Source organism: Aythya marila (assembly GCF_965140915.1).
Source record: "Aythya marila genome assembly, chromosome: Z".
Taxonomy (NCBI): domain Eukaryota; kingdom Metazoa; phylum Chordata; class Aves; order Anseriformes; family Anatidae; genus Aythya; species Aythya marila.
The window spans coordinates 2,510,730-2,530,968 of record NC_139080.1 but is presented as its reverse complement, the minus strand read 5'-3'; the positions used below and the strand labels follow the sequence as shown (position 1 = coordinate 2,530,968).

General features: G+C 52.2%; 1 protein-coding gene across 6 annotated transcripts in view; it reads left to right on the top strand.

Moving 5' to 3' along the window:
- Positions 1 to 20,239, top strand: part of CTIF (cap binding complex dependent translation initiation factor) — a 120,030-nt gene that overhangs the window by 14,482 nt on the left and 85,309 nt on the right. For 4 of the 6 annotated variants that reach the window (XM_082783966.1, XM_082783965.1, XM_082783963.1 and 1 more), the window contains exons 2-3: positions 8,738 to 8,950; positions 12,338 to 12,421. In XM_082783966.1, the coding sequence (XP_082640092.1) occupies positions 8,771 to 8,950; positions 12,338 to 12,421 (264 nt within the window). In that variant the 5' untranslated portion in view covers positions 8,738 to 8,770. The remainder of the gene's footprint in view (positions 1 to 8,737; positions 8,951 to 12,337; positions 12,422 to 20,239) is intronic. The other 2 variants (XM_082783967.1, XM_082783964.1) reach the window with 1 other exon arrangement.

The following is a 20,239-nucleotide window of genomic DNA, read 5'->3' as shown; positions in this document are numbered from 1 at the left end:
CTGCAGGTGATGAAGGAATGGCCTCAGAGATGTATTTGTAGGGATGTGGTTCTGGCCAGTTAGTGGCAATAATGATGATGACAAGCAAAATGTGCTCACCCTGTTTGTCATCTCCGTCTGCTTCACACCAGTGAAACCTTCCTGTCCCTCTCCTGTCCTCTGGGGCTTACCCGCGCTGAGCTCCGTTCACCTTTCAGCAACCAAACCCAAAGATCCCCTGGGCTATTGACAAATGTCACCATGCAAATGCAGCCTCATTACCCTGGGATTCAGTGGGCCGCTCATCGCTCCTGTCCCCTCACTCACCCTTCAGAGCCATGAGGACGAGCAGGGTTTTTGGGGACACACACGGTGGCCGCTCCGCCGAGCGCGAGCCTGGAAGCGATTGCACAAGCAAATGGTCCTGCAGCCCCAAAACCAAGGCTGGTGGCTGGCCAGGAACGCATTGAAATTCCTGTCCTGGGAGTTTCTCTGCTTGCTACTTGCTTTTCCTTTCTCTGAAACGCGATTGCTGGGATAAATGTCCCGTCTCTGAAATGTGATCACTTTTCTGGGTGCAACCTGCTGCCTCAACCACGTCCAGACCGTGGCAGGAATTGGGAGCAGATAAGGAGGACACCATCGGCCTCGGGGAAGGGAAAGATTTGGCAGCCAGCTCGGTCCTGGTCCAACACCTGTGCTCAAATACACAAGGGTCAGACACCGTGCCACGTGTCCTGCCCCCAGCAGAAGGTTAGACAAGCAGGTAGGAAGTGGGAGATGCTGCTCCTGGTTGGTCTTTTTTTTTTGGTTGGGTTGGTTAATTCCTTCCCTTCTCTTTGCAAGCTCCTGGCTCGTGTCATCTTCAGATCAGGGGGTTGCCAGAAGCAACCAGGGCTTTAGGGGACGGAGCTCGCCCCCTGGGGTGCTGCTGCCCCCAGCCCTGCCCTCCGCAGCGCCCTGCTGCAGGGATTACTGCAGCCTGCTGACATCTCGGCCCGGGCTGGATGTGTCTTTTAGGATTATGGGGCTTTTCACAGCACAAGTGCCCATTATGTTGCCTCAGCGCCTGAAAAGAAAAAGATTTGCTTCCTGATAATGGTCTCCCTTCGGCTGTTTGCAGAAGACCCTACGCTGGGTGGGTGAGCAGGGGGTGGAAACGTGCTCACAAACCACAGGGATCGGGGAGTTTGGCACCGTGGGGGTCCCTGTGTGCAAGGAGGATGCCCTCCCTTTCCGTGCTCTCCAAAAGTAAAGCCTCGTGGTGATGGTGCTGCCTCCTTCCCTGCTGGCTGGCACGAGCACGGTGTGTGGTGTCTGGCTCCAGGAGGAGAAGCAGCACAGCTCCACAGAGAAGTGCATGTGAAAGCTCCATTTTTGCTGTTTATTCCATTCTCCTGGTGACCTTTCCTGCAGAAAGGTGAAAAATAACAAGAATAGGATGTGCTGTGGGCTCTTCTTTCAATAGCTTTCAGCAGAAGCAAGTGAATGTGAAAACAGATCACATCCAACTTCAGTCACAGCTTGTAGTAGCCACCGATGTACATTACAAAATCCAGGCTGTTCTCGACTCAGGGGTCATCATTTATTTTTTTTTATAACCTGTTGGAAATTCCATTTCTAGAGGTGCCAGCCTATTTCCATGCATTGCCTTTGTATAAAAGCAAGGTCCAGGAGCGTGCCACCGTGCCATCACGCCGTACCCAGAGCGATGCCCAGCCAGCCCTGCCCCGTGCCGTGGAGCATCCCACTGCAGGGTGGGACTGACGTTCCCCTCAGATGCCCCATAAACACCCCTCTGCTCACCTCCTCAAACCCGGAGGTGCCTGTGCTGGTTGTGTGCTGGTTTTCCCTTTTTTTTTTCCTGACAACATCCATCGCAAGCCAAAGGTAACATCTTCCCCCCCCAGGCAAGGAAGCGCATCTGTTGGGAAAGCGTCCTAGTGCACAGACTTGACATAACAAAAGGCTTTTTGCTTCTGAAGGTGTGGAGGTTTTGGTTTTGTTCAACAGGGGGAAAAAAAAAAAAAAAACAAAAAACAACACCTCCTAACCGCAGATGTCTTAGGGCAGTGAAACAAGCTGCACGGCAAATCACTGCCTGGGTGAGAACGAGGGATTTCTCACTTTCTGTGCCTTCCAAACCCTTCCTCCTTGGATCACGGCGTTGAGACAGCTCTTTGGGGTCGGATTCTGTGATCTTTTGCACTCGGCAGTCTCCTGGTTTTTGCTCACTCTTACCAGGGTCAGCAGCTTTTGGTAGCATCCATGAGAGCGGCGTAACCCTGCCTGCAGCAGGCAGAGACACCAGGTGAGGTGAGCTAGTCCTGTCCGCATCCCGGGCCGTTTTGGGGTGTTTCCAAACCCAAATCCTGGCCGTGGGTTACCCCACAGTGCTGCCAGGCAGGGCACCAGGGCGCAGCTGGGGATGCCCCGTGGCTGGCACTTACATTTATTTGCATTTATTTTAATGGGATGGCTCCATCGTGATGTGCCGTGGCATCTGCTCGCTCCGTGACATGCCAGGCACGTCAGTGGCACGGAAACGTGGCAGCTGCTGGGTGCCTGGGCTGTCGCTCGGGCTTTTCTGCATCGCCAGGTAGCAGAAACCAGAGCCCAGGCTGGAAGGAGGATGAAATATATAAAATGCTCAGCCAGCCGTGGGTACATCGAGCATCTGAGAAGCCCGAGGCTAGGTCCAGCAGCAGTCGCTCGATGCGAGGTGTTTGGAGCTTAATTAGAAAAGGGTCGGGTCCAAGATGCAATAGTTTATGTTGCTGTGCTTTACCTTTTGCCATCCAGGAAGCAGACAGGGAGCAGCAGACCCAAACCAGCAAACCCAAACCCTGCACGTGGTGCTGCGTCAGTGCTGCCTCGGTTCCTGCTCCCTGCCCCAGAGGAGCTGCTCCCATGGTTTGCTCCGTGCTGAAGCTAGCCCCTGGCAGCAGCGATGAACTGCTCATGTCTTTCATCACCAGGATGCTCTCAGCGCTGCAGACAGACACGTTGCTGATCGCCTGTTGCTGGAAATCCACCGGGTTAGGGGAGAGAAAATGTTGCTGCCGCAGGAGCTGGCTGAAAGGAGGCTGTGGGAAGAGAGCGGGGTCGTGGTGCTTGGCAGGAGCTCGGACCCCAAATGTGGAGCCCTGAGTCCTCCCAAACACTGCCCTTGTGCTGGCTGCAGTTTTGGGGAGGCTGCTGTGCTGCAGGACCGCTGTCCTGAGCCGTGGCACCGGCAGCAGCAAGGGGGGGAGCCCTCTGGGGTCTGTTGCCTGCCTCTTGGCTGCTTTATACCATGCAGAGGGGAAAGGGCTTGTTTTACTGCCTGACCTGAGCACCGAGAGCCAGGCATAAGACAGAATATTTGAGGACTTGTACCAGACAATAGCCAGAATGGCAGAAATTGAAATACGACTTGGGCAAGACAGAGGGTACATGGCGAAGGGAGCAAGATGTGAGCTGCGTGGCTGTGAGCCGCAGCCAGCGGGGTCCTCCTCCAGAGGAGGTGCCACAGTTAACGCTTGTATTGCTCCAAAAACAAGTGAAAACCACCCAGAAAGGTGACGGGGACCCTGGAAGCCCAGCTGCAGCGGGCTCTCGGCAGCGAGGGAGGTGGCTGCGCCGGTACGTGAGGAATTTGCGCCGCAGCTTCCTTTTATAGGAACCAGCTCCCGTTCCTAGCAAAACACGGCGTGATGGATCCCACATGGCAAAAAGGTTTCCAGCGATCCGCCAGAGCAGCTCTGGAGGCTGTCAGAGCCTGCCTCACAACAACTTGATGCCGTGCTGGCCGGCCTGCCCTGGGATTTTTGGGAGACCGTCAGCCAGAGAGCGTGCGTCCTGCAGGTGCCAGGCTGGGTGTTGTGCCTCCTGCCCTCCGTTTTCACACTGGAGGAGCAGCACAGGAACTCTTTCGGTGATTAGCTGGGGGAAAAGTAACAGAAATGCAGGTTTTCAGGCTTGGTGCCTTCATGTGAGTTTCTCATCCCATGTCTGAAGAGCCGTGGCCGAGTGGTTGGAAGGGTGGGCAGCGCAGTTGGCACTCGCTGGGTTTGGTGGCTGCGAGTCCTTCTCATTGCTGGGACAAGCCCCAGAGTGCTGTATGGAGGGGCTCTGCTGACCAGGAGAAGCTGCCCAGCCCAAATCCTGCAGCTTTAGCTGCCAACATGCCCCAAAAATGCTTGTTCTTGCTGAGCTTACGTGCTGATTAAGGCTAAAACTGCGCAATCGGAGGGCTAAAGGAAGAACCCCATTTAGATCACTCTTTAAAATAACAGCTATTAACTTCATTGTAATGTATAATTATTATTAATCACTGCTAGGTCATAATAATGGGTTTGCACATCTATAGACTCTTCCTGCTGCTGGTTCCCTGCCTCGTGGTAACAACGAGCAGGGCTTGGGCTTTGCGGCAAAGGTTTGGAAGGTAGTTTGCAGACCCCAAGAGCTTATGGCCTTTGTGCTTTGACAAAGGACAGGGAGACAGGACGATATCATAGAGATTTGAGGTTGTTCCCTGTTAATTACCATATAGGATACACCTCTGGGTCGGGAATCCTGGGCAGCAGGCACCGTGCCACCAGGAGTCCAAGGGGCGGCTGCTCCCCAAGGAGCTCACACGCACATCTCTTTGCTCGGTTTGTGAAGGCATCAGTCCATTTGCTTGAATGTGGCTTTGGGTTTTTGTTCAAAACCTCTTGTTTGTACATGCTTTGAGGTGGGAAACCTCTTCCCATCCTGCTGAGGTGGGCATGGGAGGCTCTGAGACGTGACTCACCCATCCTGCGTGGGGCAGGTTGGTCCCGTGGCACCTGCCCCGACAGGAGGTTGTCATTACGAGGCTGCAGAGTCCCCATCCTTGGAGATCTTCAAAAGCCACCTGAGAAACCTGGAGGGGACAACCAGCAACGTGATCCATGTCCCGTGCATCTGGGCTGTGGGCTCTGTGCTGTCCTGCCATTAGGAGAAATGGTGATCTGGGGCAGATCGAGCCAGCTGCCTCCCATCCCAAGGGGGTTCCTACAAGCTCCATCTGAGCTCCAGAATGGCTCGTGGGGAGCCAGTGCTCGCAGGAACCAGCAGCAGCCCCTCTGTGAACCTGTGATTTTGGTTTTGCTTTGCCCAGCACGTTCATCTTGCACTTGCTGGAATTCGGCAAAGCCCAGAAATCCGTAACACCAGCAGAAAAAAGCCCTGCGTGAAGAGGCTTCCTGAGGATGGCGGCCAAACAGCCCTCACATGGGCACGTTTTGGGGAGTACTGGTGCATCTCTGGTGGAAGTGGGGAGGCCAGTTACACGATAACTGGGAGAGACTGGCCAACTCTCTTTGCTGCCAGTGCCTGGACACCTGCTCTGGGGAGCTCTGTGTGCAGGGATGATCCTAAACCCAGCGTAGGGGATAACTCATCACCATAAACACGGGGCACTTCCACTGCTGAGCTCTGCTTTCCTTTAGGGAGACAGTGGTCCTGAAAATGACTCGTCTTTGGAGATTTCTGCTAGAGACCCAGCAGTGTCTCAAATACGAGATTTGGGCTTGTTTGGTGCACTTGGTGACTTTGCCCAAACCCACTCCCTCTCCATCCGTCTCTTCTGTTGCAAATGCGCAAAGCGCTGCTGGGTACGTGGAGGAGCACCCCAGGGCAGCGACCCAGTAAGACCTTCCCTTGGCTCCCTGCCCTCCAGCATCACCCCAAAAAAAAGGCAAAAAGCCCTCTCTTGCTGCTGTGGCCCTGGGGACAGGCCGTGCTGGGGCCCTGCTGGCTGAGCCTCTCTCCAAACTGGTGACCCCCATCCCCTTCCCCGTGCACGGCCACCTCCAGGCACTGCCATGCCCTCCAGGACGTGCTGTGGTCACCTGTGCTTCCTGCTCAGGGCTAGACAATGTCTTTAGCACTTCCTATTTAATAATTGGCGCTTTCCACTTGATAATTGGCACTAATTAGCTAAGGGGTGAGAAGCGTGCCTTCCGCCGGGGCTCTGTGCTCTCTGGGGCTCTTCTTATTTTTTTAATTTTTCTATTTATTTTTTTTTTTTTTGCCTTCTTAACATGCCACATGATTTTGTTCGGGAGCTAATGTGTGATATTGATCTACATAATGAGCCTTTTTGACAGTCTGGGCACATTTGGGAATAATTCCTTGAGCAGACGAAATCCTTAGGCCAGAACTGCTCGTTCTCGGCAGCTTCCAAATGAAGCCGCAATTGTTCCGAAGTGACAGATGAGAAAGAGTTCAGGAGCTGGAAATTGCACGAGCTGGGAACAGATTTTTCTTCTTCCCTTCCGGATGGCATGTGACTCACTCAGATTTTGCTGGGTAATTTTACACTCCTCTCCAACCAGGCTGTAAATACCGGTTCCTGGAGCAGGGGAGGGCGAGGGATGAAATCTCTGTGTCCTCACCCCGCCACCCGCAGGGAGGGAGGAGCACGAGCCTTGCTGCAAGACTCTGGCCCTAAATCCTGCTTGGTTCACGGGCAAACACACCCCTTCCCATCCCAGGTGCAAAAGCCTGGTGGTTTCTTTAAGGTGTGCGCGGGGCATTCAGCCACAGAAATGGGAAGACGTTTGTTCCCTGGATGCTCAAAGCCATGTGCAAACACATTGCAGTTGCACAAGAAGTAGCTGGCAGCTGGTCGATGCAATTTTGCATTTGTTCAAAATGCAAAATAAAAATAAAAATAAATGCTACTCCCAAAAGAGGCTGTTGGGAGGCTCCCTTTGTGTGGATCCCCTCCTCTGGCTGCTGCAGGGCTGCATCGATGCGCTCGTGGCGCAGAGCCCGCTGCCAGGCTCCTCCTGGCCCCATCGTGCAGCAAGTTCCCCAGGTTTTGGGTCAAGTGCAAAATACTTAATTCTGACAGCCCTTCTTTGATGGTCCTTCGGCGTGGCCACCTGCCTTCCTGAGTCGGGGAAATTGGGGCTGTGCTCCCCTGTGGCTCTTGCTGGCGTTTGACCGCCTGCCATCCGGGATGCCCGGAGCCTGCTCCCGGGGCTGGGGTGTTTTGGGGGAGCGAAACGTGTTTGCCTTTACAGGAGATGTCATGTTTATTTCACAGCTGTAGCGAGTGATCTCCACTAATTGCCAGCCCTCCCCGTGTGCTGCTTCCATTTTTAATTTGCCGAGGCTCCCCGGAGGCTGGGGGGGCGCGGAGCTGCCGTGTGATTAACGAGGAGCCTGCAGCTCCCACCGGGGTCAGTGCCTGGGGGGGACCTCCCCGGGTTCATCCTGCAGCCGTGCTGGTCCTCCACGCAGCGTGCATGCACAAAATCCAGTGTTTTTTGGCATCGTGAAGGAGGTGGCCTGTTGTGTGAAGGCAGTGCTGGCAGGCTTTCCAAGCAGATCAGTATTCTGGGACGGATGCACAGGGCAGGCACACGTGGCGACCACGTCAGTGCCCTCCGAGCTGCCCTTACAGGTGATGCCACGTTTGGGGTTTCAGCAGCTTCTCTTCAGCAGATGCACGCCCTTCAGTCGGTCTGGGTGCCAGCTGCTGGGCTCCTGACGTCCTCACTCACTGCCTGAGGGACAGCTGCAGGATCTTCTGCTGAAATTTTCAATTTCCTCTGTGGATCAGAGGAGGCAAAAGGGCTTGAGCTCAGTCCCTGGTGTCTCCTGCAGAGGCATACGAGTACGCAGGGGCGCATCCGTTCGCACGTGTTGGCTTTGGAGAGGTGTTCTGATTTTGTTTTGCAGGGCTCTGATGTTGTTTTGCAGCACAGCTCCTAATTCCTTGGTGATCTGTGCCCTGAACGAGACTGTCCTACTCTCCCAGTAGGGTTTATAACGTGAGCCCTTGGGTAATGGCTTCTTACTGTGCCAGCAGAAGTCTGCACGTGCGCTTTTAGGAGAGGGCTGTGCTCCTGGAGCGGGAGCTGGAGGGATGGGCAGCTGTCAGGACAGTTAGGCAGCTGAACCAAGCCCTGAGAGCCGGTGGTTTAATTTGGCACCTGCATTTTTTGTATTTTGCACAGCCTTTTCCTCCTTTTGTTCCTATTTTGACTCTAACCAGCGAGAACACGTTCAAAATCTGCACGGAGAGCACATGGCGATCCGCGATGCTGCCACTCTGAAGGCTTGCATCCTGGCTGGGCTACCTGCTGGTCCCCTGGCATCAGCCACAGGGGCAGGCACAAGCCCCGAGGTCCCTGTGCACCCTACAGAGCAGCGTCCCTGCGGAGGCAGAGCATCCCCGGGGCGATGCTGTCCCTGTGGGGGCACAGGGCTGCCAGCCAGCCGGCTGGTGCAGAGCATGCTGTGGAGCTCTGCAGGATGTTTTCCCTCTTTCTAATGCATTTTTAACCAGCTGAGGCTGTAAAAATAGCTTCTGGTGTGGTCGCTGTCTCACCTCCACATCCAAACCTCCTCGCCGGGCCGCTTTGGTGGTGAGGAGGACAGGAAAATGTTGTCGTGGCCCTTAGGTGCAGGATCACACGATGGGCTCGGGGACGTGCTGAGCCTCGGAGCGTGACCCTGCAGGATGAGCTGGGGTGCTGGAGCAGGAGCAGGTCTGCTAGTGTCCGTGTGTCCTGCTGGCGTCTGTGTGTCCTGCTGGTGTTCATGTGTCCTGCTGCACGTGGTGGCTCTGGGAGGCTGTACCGTGAACCTCCCCATGCGGTACTGCCAAGGGGGTCCCTCGGAGACGGTGCGCGAAAAATGCTTGCAAAGGAAAAAAAGGGCATCTGTGCCTGTGGGAGAGGCAGGCACGGCTCAGCAGCTGGCCGAGGACTCAATTTCCATCCTTTTCCCTCCCCAGGCCCCCCCAGTTCCAGCTGTCCCAGCTGCAGTGATGGAGAACTCGTCGGTGGCGTCGGCCTCCTCGGAGGCGGGGAGCAGCCGCTCGCAGGAGATTGAGGAGCTGGAGCGCTTCATCGACAGCTACGTGCTGGAGTACCAGGTGCAGGGGCTGCTCACCGACAAGACAGAAGGGGACGGCGAGAGCGAGAAGACCCAGTCCAACATCTCGCAGGTGGGTGGGGAGCACGGGCTGAGGGGGGCTGCGGGGCTGGGTGATGCCAGAGCAGCTTTCCGAGCGCAGAAACGCAGTGAAATGATGGGTTTGGGGCAGCTAGAAGGCCCCCCAGCTCTGCTTGTATTTGTCATAATGTTGTTTCGGGGTGTGCCTTGAGGATTTTTGGCTTCTCCAGGGTTGCTGTGTCAAGTGAAGGATGCTGGTGAGAGGCTGCCCTGCACGTGGGGGCTGGCAGGGTGCACGTGCCTGGGTGCTGTTTGGGTGGCACCTCTGTGCTGTCCCCTGGGAGCGGGTATATGCTGGTGGGGTCTGCCCCAAACAACGCACTTCTTCACCCAAAAAAATCCCACCAGCTTTAGGAAGAGCTGCAGAGACCCAGCAAGGGGAGTATCCAGATACTGAGAAGTGTTCCCACAGCCCTACGTGCCCGTGCTGCTTCTCTCCATGTGCACAGGGATGCCAGTGAAGAGATGGAGATGCTAAAGGCATCAAAATCCCCCTGTGCCCCCTAACACCACTGCATGTTTTAATGGGTACAGGTACCTGTTTGCTTGCTTTGTGAGTGTTGGGTCAGAGAAGCAAACTGCCCTGCTGCAGAGGGTGCAAATACCCAGCAAAGAGAGCGATTGCTTAAGGGAGATGAGGTTTTGGTGATGTCATAGGAGAAAAAAAAAAAAAAAAAAAAAAAAAAAAAAAAAAAAAAAACTTTAAAAATTGGCTTTTTATCTCCCATACGAGGAGAAATTAAACCTCCAGAACTGGTGTAGGGGGGCCAGGGCACCCCTTCCTAAGCCAGGCTTGCTGTGGGATTGCTTTTATGTATTAGTATAACGTAGAAATCACCAGCAAAAGGAAGCTTCTAAAGAATAGGTTTTGCTGAAGAGAGGTCTTTTGCGAATTGACGATCAAAGACATTACAAGTGGGGAAAATGCATTTAAAAATCGAGTGATCCCGAGCACTTCAATGGTGCGTTTTTTTTGTAACCCCGGGCTGGAAAATGGCTGCATTTGAAGTGATGCTTTGCAGGGGTATCAGGTCAAACAGGCAAGTGCTGCTTCATTTGACGTGTCAAGTTGGGAAACACTATTGAATTAGAAATAAATTAATAGTCAAAGTTTTATAACCGCTTTGCAATTCAGAGGAGGCTTAACTCTGAGCAGGAGGGAAATTCTCATCCTGATTTGCCCTTTCCTATAAAGGAAAAGGTAAATGAAATCGGGAACTCACTTAAAAGCTGTCACCCAGGCTGAGCGTGAGATGGGAGCGTGGTTGGAAAATGGGGTAAATGGGGCTTGGTCTGCCCAGACCTCTGCCCTGGAGCCTGCGTCCCCCTCTGCATCTTCAGGACAAAAGCTGCTAATTCTGGTCAGGGCTTACAGTTTTTACACTTACAGTTTTTACATTCAGATGTGGACCCCTGGCTGCCACAACCAAATCCATCCTGCGTTTGTGGGAAATGGGGACTCTTCTCCATGGCCTGCCTGCGTGAAAGACGCTGCTCTTTCGTTGTGTATTTTTTATATGTTTGTTTGTTTGTTTGTTTTTAATGTCAATTTTAGGGATACTGCCTCGAGGGATGATCAGATTTTATTTCAAAAGAAAAATAGTAACAGAAGACTTGAGCACTGACTCTTTTAATTATGCTGCTTTTAAAGGCGTCTCAAGTTAAGCAGCTCGATGTGGTTGTACCTCAGACTGCGGGTCCCTACGTGGAAATATGATTTCAGTGTGACTCACCAGGGAAGTGCAGTATTTTGCATTACTCAGGGCTGCACATGGGACAAGAAGCGAGGCTGAGTTTCTAGATGTATCCTGCTTTTACCAAGTCGTGCTTTCAGGGACGGACTAAGAAGGATTTACCCCTTGTCTCCAAAAGGTGCTCGCTGTCCCACCTGCCTCCTACCCCAGACCTGCGTTAAGAAGTGATCTGGGGTCATTTATTTCTGCTGTTCTCTTCCTGATTGCTCCTTATCAGAGCCAGCCATAAACAGGCAGGTATCCTGCCCCTTGCTGGAGTCACTGCGTGGAGCTGGTGCGGGCTGCACGGGTTTTCCAGGCTGACTGAGGGCAGCAGGCTCCCTCTCAGCCAGAGCCAGAGCAGAAAGGATGGCTTTATGGCCGAGGCGCTGGACTGAGACCAAGAAAATTGTTTTCACTGCAAGGCTGGGCCGGTGACTTAATCTTTAACTTGGGGCAAGTTCCTCAATCTCTCCAAAGTGCTTCCTCGTGGCCGCAGTAATGTTTTCTCTGCTGGAGAGGGGATGCATCTGGTGCTGCATCCCAAATAGCTGCCCCCTGCGCCCAGAGAGCCCAGCAGAAGGCTCCAGCGTGCCAACAGGAGCTGCACGTTAGGAAAGCAGCCTGTGAAAGGGGTGGTGCGAGGCAGAGGTGGGTTATAACAGCCCACCGAGGGCAAGGTATAGTGATCCCAGCACAGGGATTGCTTTACGTGGCTTTTGGACTCCTTGTCCCGTTCTACGGCTTCATCCCTGCCTGCCAGGAAGCTCTCGGTTGGTTGCTGTTTCTGCTGTTTGGATGTAAACTTTTATTTTATTATCGTTATTTTCCATGGTATGAGGGCACCCGCGCGGTGACAGTCCCAGGATGAAAGACCTCAGAAACAGGAATGGTCCAAAAGGTTCAGTCTCAGCTGTGGCAGAAAAATCAAAATGATTTTAGGATTAAACAGTATCTTTTTCCTTGTGGAGTGGGTATCAAATGGCCCCAAACTGAAACATTTTGATGCATTGCTGCAGCTGTGGTGTGTAACGTTTTGGCTGAACCTGCAGCACTGTTTTGTCTCATTTAGAAATAAAAACATCACTTTTTTATCCCCCCCATGATCTGTAAAGGTGCAGCTGAGGCAGGCTGTCTGCGCTGGCCCCGAACCGCCGAGTTTGGAGCCTGCAGGGAAAATCAGGGGGTGTTTTTCGTGCAGAGCACCCTTCAGCTGCCTGCGGCACCATGGCTGGTGTGCAGGGATGGCTCTCGCAGCTTTCGGTGGTGACAGCTTCTCTGGGAGCTTCCTGCTATTGTTCGTGAATCTTTCCTCTGTTCGCCACCCGCGGGTGGAGCGTTTCCCAGCCAAAGCTTTTTGAGATCAGCATCCCTCGTGTAAAAAAAGAGACCTGTTTCTCTGGAAAAAAAAAAAAAAAAGAGATGGTGCTGCAGAGGGAAGGCTGGGGCTGCTCCATGTCCCGGCAGAGCCAGGGGCACGAGCCCTGCTGCCTTTTGCCAACAGTCCCTGCTAAAAACACGGCTTACCCGCAGGCGTGCGGTGATGCCCTTGGCCCGGGCGGTGTTTGCTGCGTGCTGTGGGCTGACACAGCAGTTTCCCCTGCCCGGCTATTATTTTACACAATGCCTTTCTATCCCTTTTACAGTGGACGGCGGATTGTAGTGAGCAGCTTGATGGCAGCTGTTCCCCATCCAGAGGGAAGGGCTCGTCGTCTCACGAACACAATCAGGTAGGGCTGTGTTTAGCTCTTCCTCCCCGGGCATTGCCTCTCTCCTCCTACTGTGTCTCCTGTGCTGCCAGCTCGGCATCACGGTGGTTCCCCCTCTTGGAGGGCTTAGAGGACAGTGGGCTTGGTGGAAACCAAGCCTGGAGAGTCTGTTTTTGTACACTTCAGGAGCAGCATTTTGGGATGTCGTGGCTGGGACGTGGCTGCACGTTCATCCTTGGGCTTTCGTGCACCCCTTTGTGTGTGTGTGTGTGTGGTTGTGTGCCACCCAGCCTCTGCTGATCACTGCTCCAGGTTTTGGGTGCTGGGGTCCGGAGCTCCCAGCCAGGAGCACTGCCTGGGGCATGGGGAGTGGGCTTCTCCCCAGCACATCCTGGGGGAGCACTCGGCTTCTTGCCCTTCGGGAGCTGCAGGTGGATGTAGGCAAGCAGTGAGAGACTTCATCCCTCGGGTCTGCTTCCAAAAGCCCCCTCCTACAAAAGCCACAGGAGATGAGCAGCTTTCCAACATGCTGATAGATGCTCCATCAAAAAACATCTTTCTCTGTAATAAATTGGGATGTGCCATCTGTTTCTGAAGAGCTCCTCATCACACCTGTACGAGGGAGCCGTGTAGAGCAGGGAGGCTGAGCTGGAAGCAGAGATGTTGCTGAGATCAGGGAGTGCTGTGTGTTTCTTGGTTATGTGTCTTCTGGGATGTTCACTGCACACGGGGTGGTGGTGCAGGGAAGAGGATCACGTTGCTGGGAGGGTGAGGTGGAAAGAGGAACAAATCCCCAAATCCTGAGAGCCTGCGTTGTGTTGGTAGCCCTAGTGGAAGCTGGGTGTAAGTTGGTTTTGGTGATCACATGTACCTCAGTGAAGTGTATCAACCAGGAATTTAATCTACAGCATGGCACAAAACAAGCAAGGAGTGCAAAACCCCGTGAGATAAGGCCTACCTGCTCAGCTCCTAAATATATCCTTATATTTTAGGGGTGATCCTCCAGCAGTGTCAGCTGCAGGAAGGGGGTCTGGCCCTGGGGCTCTTCCCACAGCAGGGAAAGCACCAAGGGACTGGGACAAAGCTAAAAAATCCTCTTCCATTGAGGGTGAGGAAGGTGAGGGGCAGAGAGAGGGCAGGGAGAGCTGGTGGGAAGGAGGAAGGGAAGGGCGAGGTAACTCATCCCATCTAAAGTCTCATTTTGGAGAGATTTTGGTGCTCTTGCCCTGCTTGCCATCCTACTGCCTACAAACATCTGCACGTACCAAAGACAAGTCAGGAAGACCTTACTGCAAAAGAAGTGGGTACTGTATGCAGATGCCACTTCAGCAGAGCCTCTGAAGCTGGCAGTCATGATGGTGGATTCGATTTCTTGCAGCTCTGATAGCCGAAACGCACCGCAGCAGAGCAGAGCCTCGGCGAGGCTCCCTCCCCTCCATCACCACCGTGTGCCAGCACGGCCAGCTGCTTGGGATTCAGGTGGGAGGCTCACCGCCACCTCCAAGCCTCCCAGGGATGTCGGCAGGGCTGGGTTTTTCCCCACGAGGAACGTCAGAGGATGGCATCCCGAGCCAGCAGGGCTCCCTGTGCGCTGCGTTGCTCTGCCGGCACAAGCGGTGTATCCGTCAGCAGCCTTCTGCCTTGCTACCTTTTGTTCTCCCCTCTGTTTTTATTTTTATTTTTTTTCCCTGGGCGTTAAAGCCTTTTGATCCACTCCGACGCAGAGCTTGTTTTGTATATACAAATAACATCCACATATGCCCAAGCTCTGCTTCCTGATCTGTTTTCCCTGCGTTTGGGCACTCTCCCAGCCTGCAGCAGAGCTAATAATTATCTCTCTCCATGCTGGGCTTCCTTTAACAGCGAGTAACAAATTTTCCTTGGCACCAAAGAGGAGCTGCAAGCTATTGTTCTTCTGTCCAGGCAACATTTCTCTTTCTGTTAGTGATATACAAGTGAAACGCTGCTGGTGAGAATTCAGTTCAGTTTATTACTCTTTCTGGCTGTGGATTTTTCACTGGTAGCTTTAAACATTGGAGGAAGAAAAAAAAAAACAACACCTTAATAAGGTGTTTGTCTAGCATGTAAATTATCACTCACTCTTCCAACCTGCTAGGGAAAAAAGCTTACTAATTATTTCCCGAGGGATGTTGTTACCTTTTTTTTTTCATTGCTATTTTTTATGGATTTTGAGAGTTTTTCTTGGAAAACAGAATTCTCGATTTTCATATTTAATTTCCAGCTGGGATTTTTGTATTGTGCGTTGTGCAATAGGCTCCAGTTTTAGCTGAAAAATACTTGGATGAGAGATTCCTGGAGGCTTCAGCTACAGTGGAAAATATGTGTTATATGCTGGTGACCGCGATGTACCTCGCGCTGTTCTACCCTGGCGATTGGAAAGGGCATTTGTTCAGAAATCCAGGTTAGTCCTGGAAATGTATTCAGCAGTTGGTTCCCTTTCAGCTAAGGCAGAGTAAGTCCAGGACCACATTTTCAAAAGTAATTGGCTTCCCAAAGGTTAAAGGGGAGCCGATGCCTGGAATCCCCCTCTGCATCCCAAGTACCTGGGGCCTTTGAAGCTGCTGTCTCCAGCATCTAGCAAGGTTAAGGCAAGTGAAAGGGAGATTCCTCCCTCCCCCAGCAGTGTATGGGTGTGCTGTGTATTTCTATAAACATTTGTACATGTTTATAGTGTGTGTGTGTATATATAAGCATCCATAGGATGTTGTACAAGTGGGTTCAACGGGGGGCTGAGAGCACTCTGTGGGCAATGCGCCTGTTGAAGGGTAATAATAAGGTGTCTTGATGCGGCCTGCAGTACAGGATATTCCTATTTTTTTTTTTAATTTTATTTTTTCCTGAGGTTCTCGGGTATCTCTGGGAAAGACCACCCCACACATGTCCTGTTCTCACACTGCTAGCTGAGGCAGCTGCTATTAGCAGCTGTGAGACGATCGGGGTCAGTGCCCCCAGGCCAGCACCCTGCAGTTGCTTAGAAATGGTGAAAATTTCCACATAAACCTTTAATTCGGGTAATTCCTGTCCTTTGGGCAGTCCATGAGGGGGAAAGGATCACACTGTGGATGTTATGCTCACACAGGACCTCGTGGCGTACGTTTTGGGAACTCTTGGCGTGCTGAGAAAAGCCCAGTCTCATAATTTCATTGTGTTTATCCCTAATTCTCCTCGCTCCCTGCTGTGAACACTAAGCCCTGCTGCATCTGGGGGCTTGGGATCCCCCCTGTGTCCTTCAGCCTGTGGGGTGAGAAATGGTGTGTGTCGGATCCTGTCTGCGCTCCGCATTGCCCCTATAAGCAAAGGAGGCTTAGATAATGGAAGCATTTCAAATCTTTTCATGTTTGGGATTTTTTTTCCTAAAAAGACCTAGTGGGAGGATTTTATATAAATAACTCTACTTGCGTTCCCCTTGTGGGGCAAGCAGGAAACGTTGATACATTTCTGGGAGCAATGCATCGAGCGAGAGGCTGCCGGTATGGTATGCACTGAGGGATCCAGCAGGGCTGTCAGACATGAAAGACCTGGCAGCAGCCCCATCCCAGGCTCCTCTCGTGGAAAGGGCACTGACAAAAACCAGAGTTTATGAGGATTTGTCCCACTTCTCCAGGCAGAGGGAGAGGGAAGGCTGAAACCCCTTCCTGGCAAGGCCTGGCGGCTGTCCCCCGTTGTCACCAAGCAGAAGGCAGATATCTGCACCCAAGCCTTGCTAATAAAAGCCTGAGAAGTTCCCACACCTCCACGAGATCAAACCTAATCTCTGGTGAGACCTCGGTCTCCGTGACTCAGGTGCTGGTGTCCTCCTGGGACAGGCCTCGTGCTGTGTGAGCTCGAGCTGGAGGCAGAGGACATCTCAGCTGCCTGCACAGGGGAGGTGTCTGACTGCTGTGCTGTGTGGGATTGTAGCAGGTCCCCTTAAAACCCATAGGTTACTCTGTGTGGCCCACCTGAACCTCAAAGCCCCCTCTGGTAATGAGCTTTTGGCCTCCAACTGTATAAGTCACGCTAGAAAGGCTGTTAGGGTGCCAAATGCTGCGTATTACAGGTGGTGAAATGTGCATGTCGTTGCCTTGTTTCGGCAGGTAGGAGGCTAGCGTTGTGGCTAGCTATTCCATGCCGGTCATCCTCAGGTAGAGTGAGGACCAACATTTGATTTTCTGGTGTGTTTTTGGCCTTTGACTTGGCTTTCCCACAGGATTTGGTTGTGGCTGCCCTGCTGAGGATCTGCTGAGACACAGCAGTTGTCGTTGTCTCACTTCCAGCAGAGAAAGAGAAAGCAAAAGGCAGGGAGTGACTTTGGGGCTGTGCCAGCAAAAAAAAACAGGTTGTTGTAGCCCTGCCTCACAGAAAAATAAATTAAATCTCCAAGTAGTGAGGTGACCGGCGTGTGATCAAAGAGCAGCCCTGAGAAAACCCGTCTCGTAATGGCTTTCTGTCTGTGGCTGCTGTGACACTCCCTCTGTACGGCCAGCACAGCCCTGCTCAGATCTGGCCCGAGAGGAGGGCTGCTGAGAAAGGAATTAAATCGTTTAGCTGATGTACAGGTGTAGCTTTCGCTGGGATTTGTGTTTGGGATCCGCCTTGTGAGTCAGCAGCACCCTCTAAAAAGGAACAGCCATGTGGTGTTTGATTTATGCTCCCCATGCTCTCCAGGGTTTGCAACATCCATGTTCATCTGGGACATGAATATACTGAATATATGGGAGGGAGAGGTCACCGTGACCTTTGGGTGCGTGTGCTTTCCATTCCCATCTGCAGCTGACTGCTGGTGGACACAAGATACAAGGCTAGATGGACCTTTGCTCTGTCGCTTCCTATATTTTATGGTGTTTCTCTTGGCAGACTGGTTCCACTTTTCATCTGTATGAGCTCAATGGCTACTTTAAGGATGATATTCATTGTCCAGAACATTTGTGTCATGGCAGTGCGTTTGTGGTGTGTGGAGAAAGAAGGGAGGAGAGTAAGCCAGAAATCCCTGAGGTTCAGCATCTGGCCCATGGTGCTGCTCAGTTCAGGCCATCAGCATCCCACTGCAGGCTGGGGCATCCTCAAAGTCTGCTGTCACCAGTGGCTTGGGCTGGAGGACATCTCATCACCCTGAGCCACCGTTTGTGTCGAATGGGCAGAGCAGGAGGAGAGGACAGCCAGCTTTCCCTCTGTGCTTGTGCTGTGCAGGTCTGTGCCCTCAGGTATGGTGGCACAAGTATAGGTAAAATCTTACTTTTCCTGCTTGGAGAAGAGCTCTGAGTGGTGCCAAGTGTCTTGCTGTGCCCTCACCAGAGCAGCGAGCAGGGACCATAGCTGGGGAGGATGAGGGAAGGTGGACACGTACCTGGGGGATGAGGAGACAGAGCCAGAGCTGCTGATGGAGAAGCACACAGTACCGGAGCTGTGGTGTACCGAGCACTGGCTGGATCTGGCCCCATGGCTCATCATCATATGCCAGAGACTTGCAAAGCAAAATGCTATTTTCTGATGCTTGGACACCTTGTGCTGGCACAAGTGATCCTGCTGCAGGCACCCAGCAGCTTCTCTGTGGGAGGCTGCCCAGACCTGGGGCTGGTTTTTTTTTTTTTTTTTCTGCTGGATTTTTGTTTCAGTTATGCACCAGCTTTAACCTGCTTCAAAAAAAGAGAGGTTTGAGGTTGAGTGCATGATGTGACGCTTCCCATCCCTGGGTACCTGCGGGCACAGAGGTGCTGCTGTGTCCCTTGGCTCCTCCTCGAAGCTCTGTTGGCTGCAGGCACCCTGAGGAAGCAGAGGACACTCATGTTTTTTCACCAGCACAGGGCTTCCTGGGGGAGAGGCTGCAGCTGCAGTGTGCTTGGCAGCCTGGATTTGGGGGATTGAGCTTCAGAAATGCCTGTGCTGAGGTCCCTGTTTAGATCTCTGGCTCTGCCAGCTCAGCTGTTCTGCAGAGGGCAGGATTGTGGCTGTGTGGCCAGTGCCCCCAGCACCCCCTTATCACACATCAAGCAGTCGAGAGACATTCCACCTCAAGACACAAATTCCTTGGAAGCCGAATTATTTCCTTATCTCTGTTGGTATATCTGCTTGTTCTTTTGTATGCGGTTGTTTTTTTTTCTGTGTGGTATTTTTATAAGGGTGAAATTTCTGTTCTTTTTTGTTTGTTTGTTTTTGTTTTGTATTTGTCTCAATGCAATGCATTTAGAATAAAGATAGAAATCCATTCCAACTAGAAGATTTGCAGTATATTTTATAACTTTTTTTCTTAAAACCTATGTTTAAAATCATTAAAACGATTATTTCTGTTATAAATACTTCTTTTTCCCGTAGAAAAACTGGAACAGATGTTCCTGAATAGGTCTAGAAGAGCAGGGAGATGTTGCCTGAAACACTTGGAGTCTGCAGACAAAATTCTGCCTCCTATAAATTCAAAGATTTAGCTTTAGCGCAATCTCAGTGGCATCTCAGACCTGGAGCTTGAGGCACTTGTGTCACAAAAAGTCCCTTTCCTCTGGCCTACCTTAGCCTGAGAGTGCTGTGCATCAGATGAGAGGAATTTTGTGTAAATTGGACCAGGAATCCCTCCAGGAATGCACTGTTTTCTTCAGGCCACTTACAGCTTGCGGCATTGCCAGCAGAGCGAACTTTGCCCGTCCTTATCTCCACATGGGCAGTTGCTGTGTTTCCATTTATTGCCTGCTCATCAAGCAAAGCTACTCCCCCCCTCCTTTTTTTTTTTTTTTCTTTTTTTTTTTCTGCAAATGAGATTTTCAAACTCACGCTGAAGCACCAGGAAGAAATAAGTCTTGAGCTGGCAGAAGGATCAGGATTAATTAGTTCATGCCTCAAAGAGCTGCAAAGGTGAAAATTGCAGTGTAAGTGAAACATATGATTATTGCTAATTAAAATGTAAATGTTGGATTTGACAGCTAGCTTCCGAAGGAGGGTGTCTGGTGGTGCTGATGTGCAGAAGCCTCGCTGTTCCCAAGGGGGTGCAGAGCTTGGCCAGAGGGATTTGCATGGATGAGAGCAGCCGCTGGGAATCACGCTCTGGAGGGGTGATGTTTGCCTCCAGGCCCCAGAGCTTGCAGAGGTCCCCTCTCCTGGTGGTGAGTGTGGACCTAGAAAGGTAGCTGGGGCCTGGGGAAGATCTGGGAGCAAGAACTCAGGGGCCTTTGGGGTGTGGGAAGAGGCGAGGAGAGTCTTGGTCTTTGGGGATGCGTAGCAAGAAGTAATGGGGCTGGATGTGGGAGAATTGGATTGGCAAGAGGCACGGACAAGGGAAGGAGTTCTGTGCCATTACAGCCATTTTTTGAGGTTTTATCAGGCAAATTTATTCGTGTACCTTGCTGTGAGCTTAACAAAAATGCATGGGACACAAGTGGGTGGCTGTGCTGCTGGCTGGAGGGTGACACTGCGGCATCTCGGCGCACAGCAGGAGGGTTTTGCTGTGCCTGGCGATGCTGGAGGAGGGCTTTGGCTGCTCCGTGGTTGGTTTTTAAGGAAAGATCTTTACCTGCATGCTCCTCCAGCATCACCTGTGAGGTTTGGTGCCTCGCTGTTCGCACAGAAAAGTCTGTGGAGAGGGCTCATTTCAGCACAAGGCTTTACTGGAGGACACAAAGCTGCTGGAAGTGCCCAGGAGAGGTGCTGATGGAGGAGCTCTTGCTTTGGTAGCAGCAGAGAGCTGTTCAGCTTGGGCGATTAGTCAGAAAGTCAGGTAAAACCCTGGTCTGGGCTGTGCCGGTGAGTTTGAACACGATGTGTTTAGGCTGCACTTGATGAGACTGTCTGCAGTAAAAGCTGCTGAAATTTCCCAGGGGTCCAGATTTTATTTTAAAATAGTTTGTTTTTAAA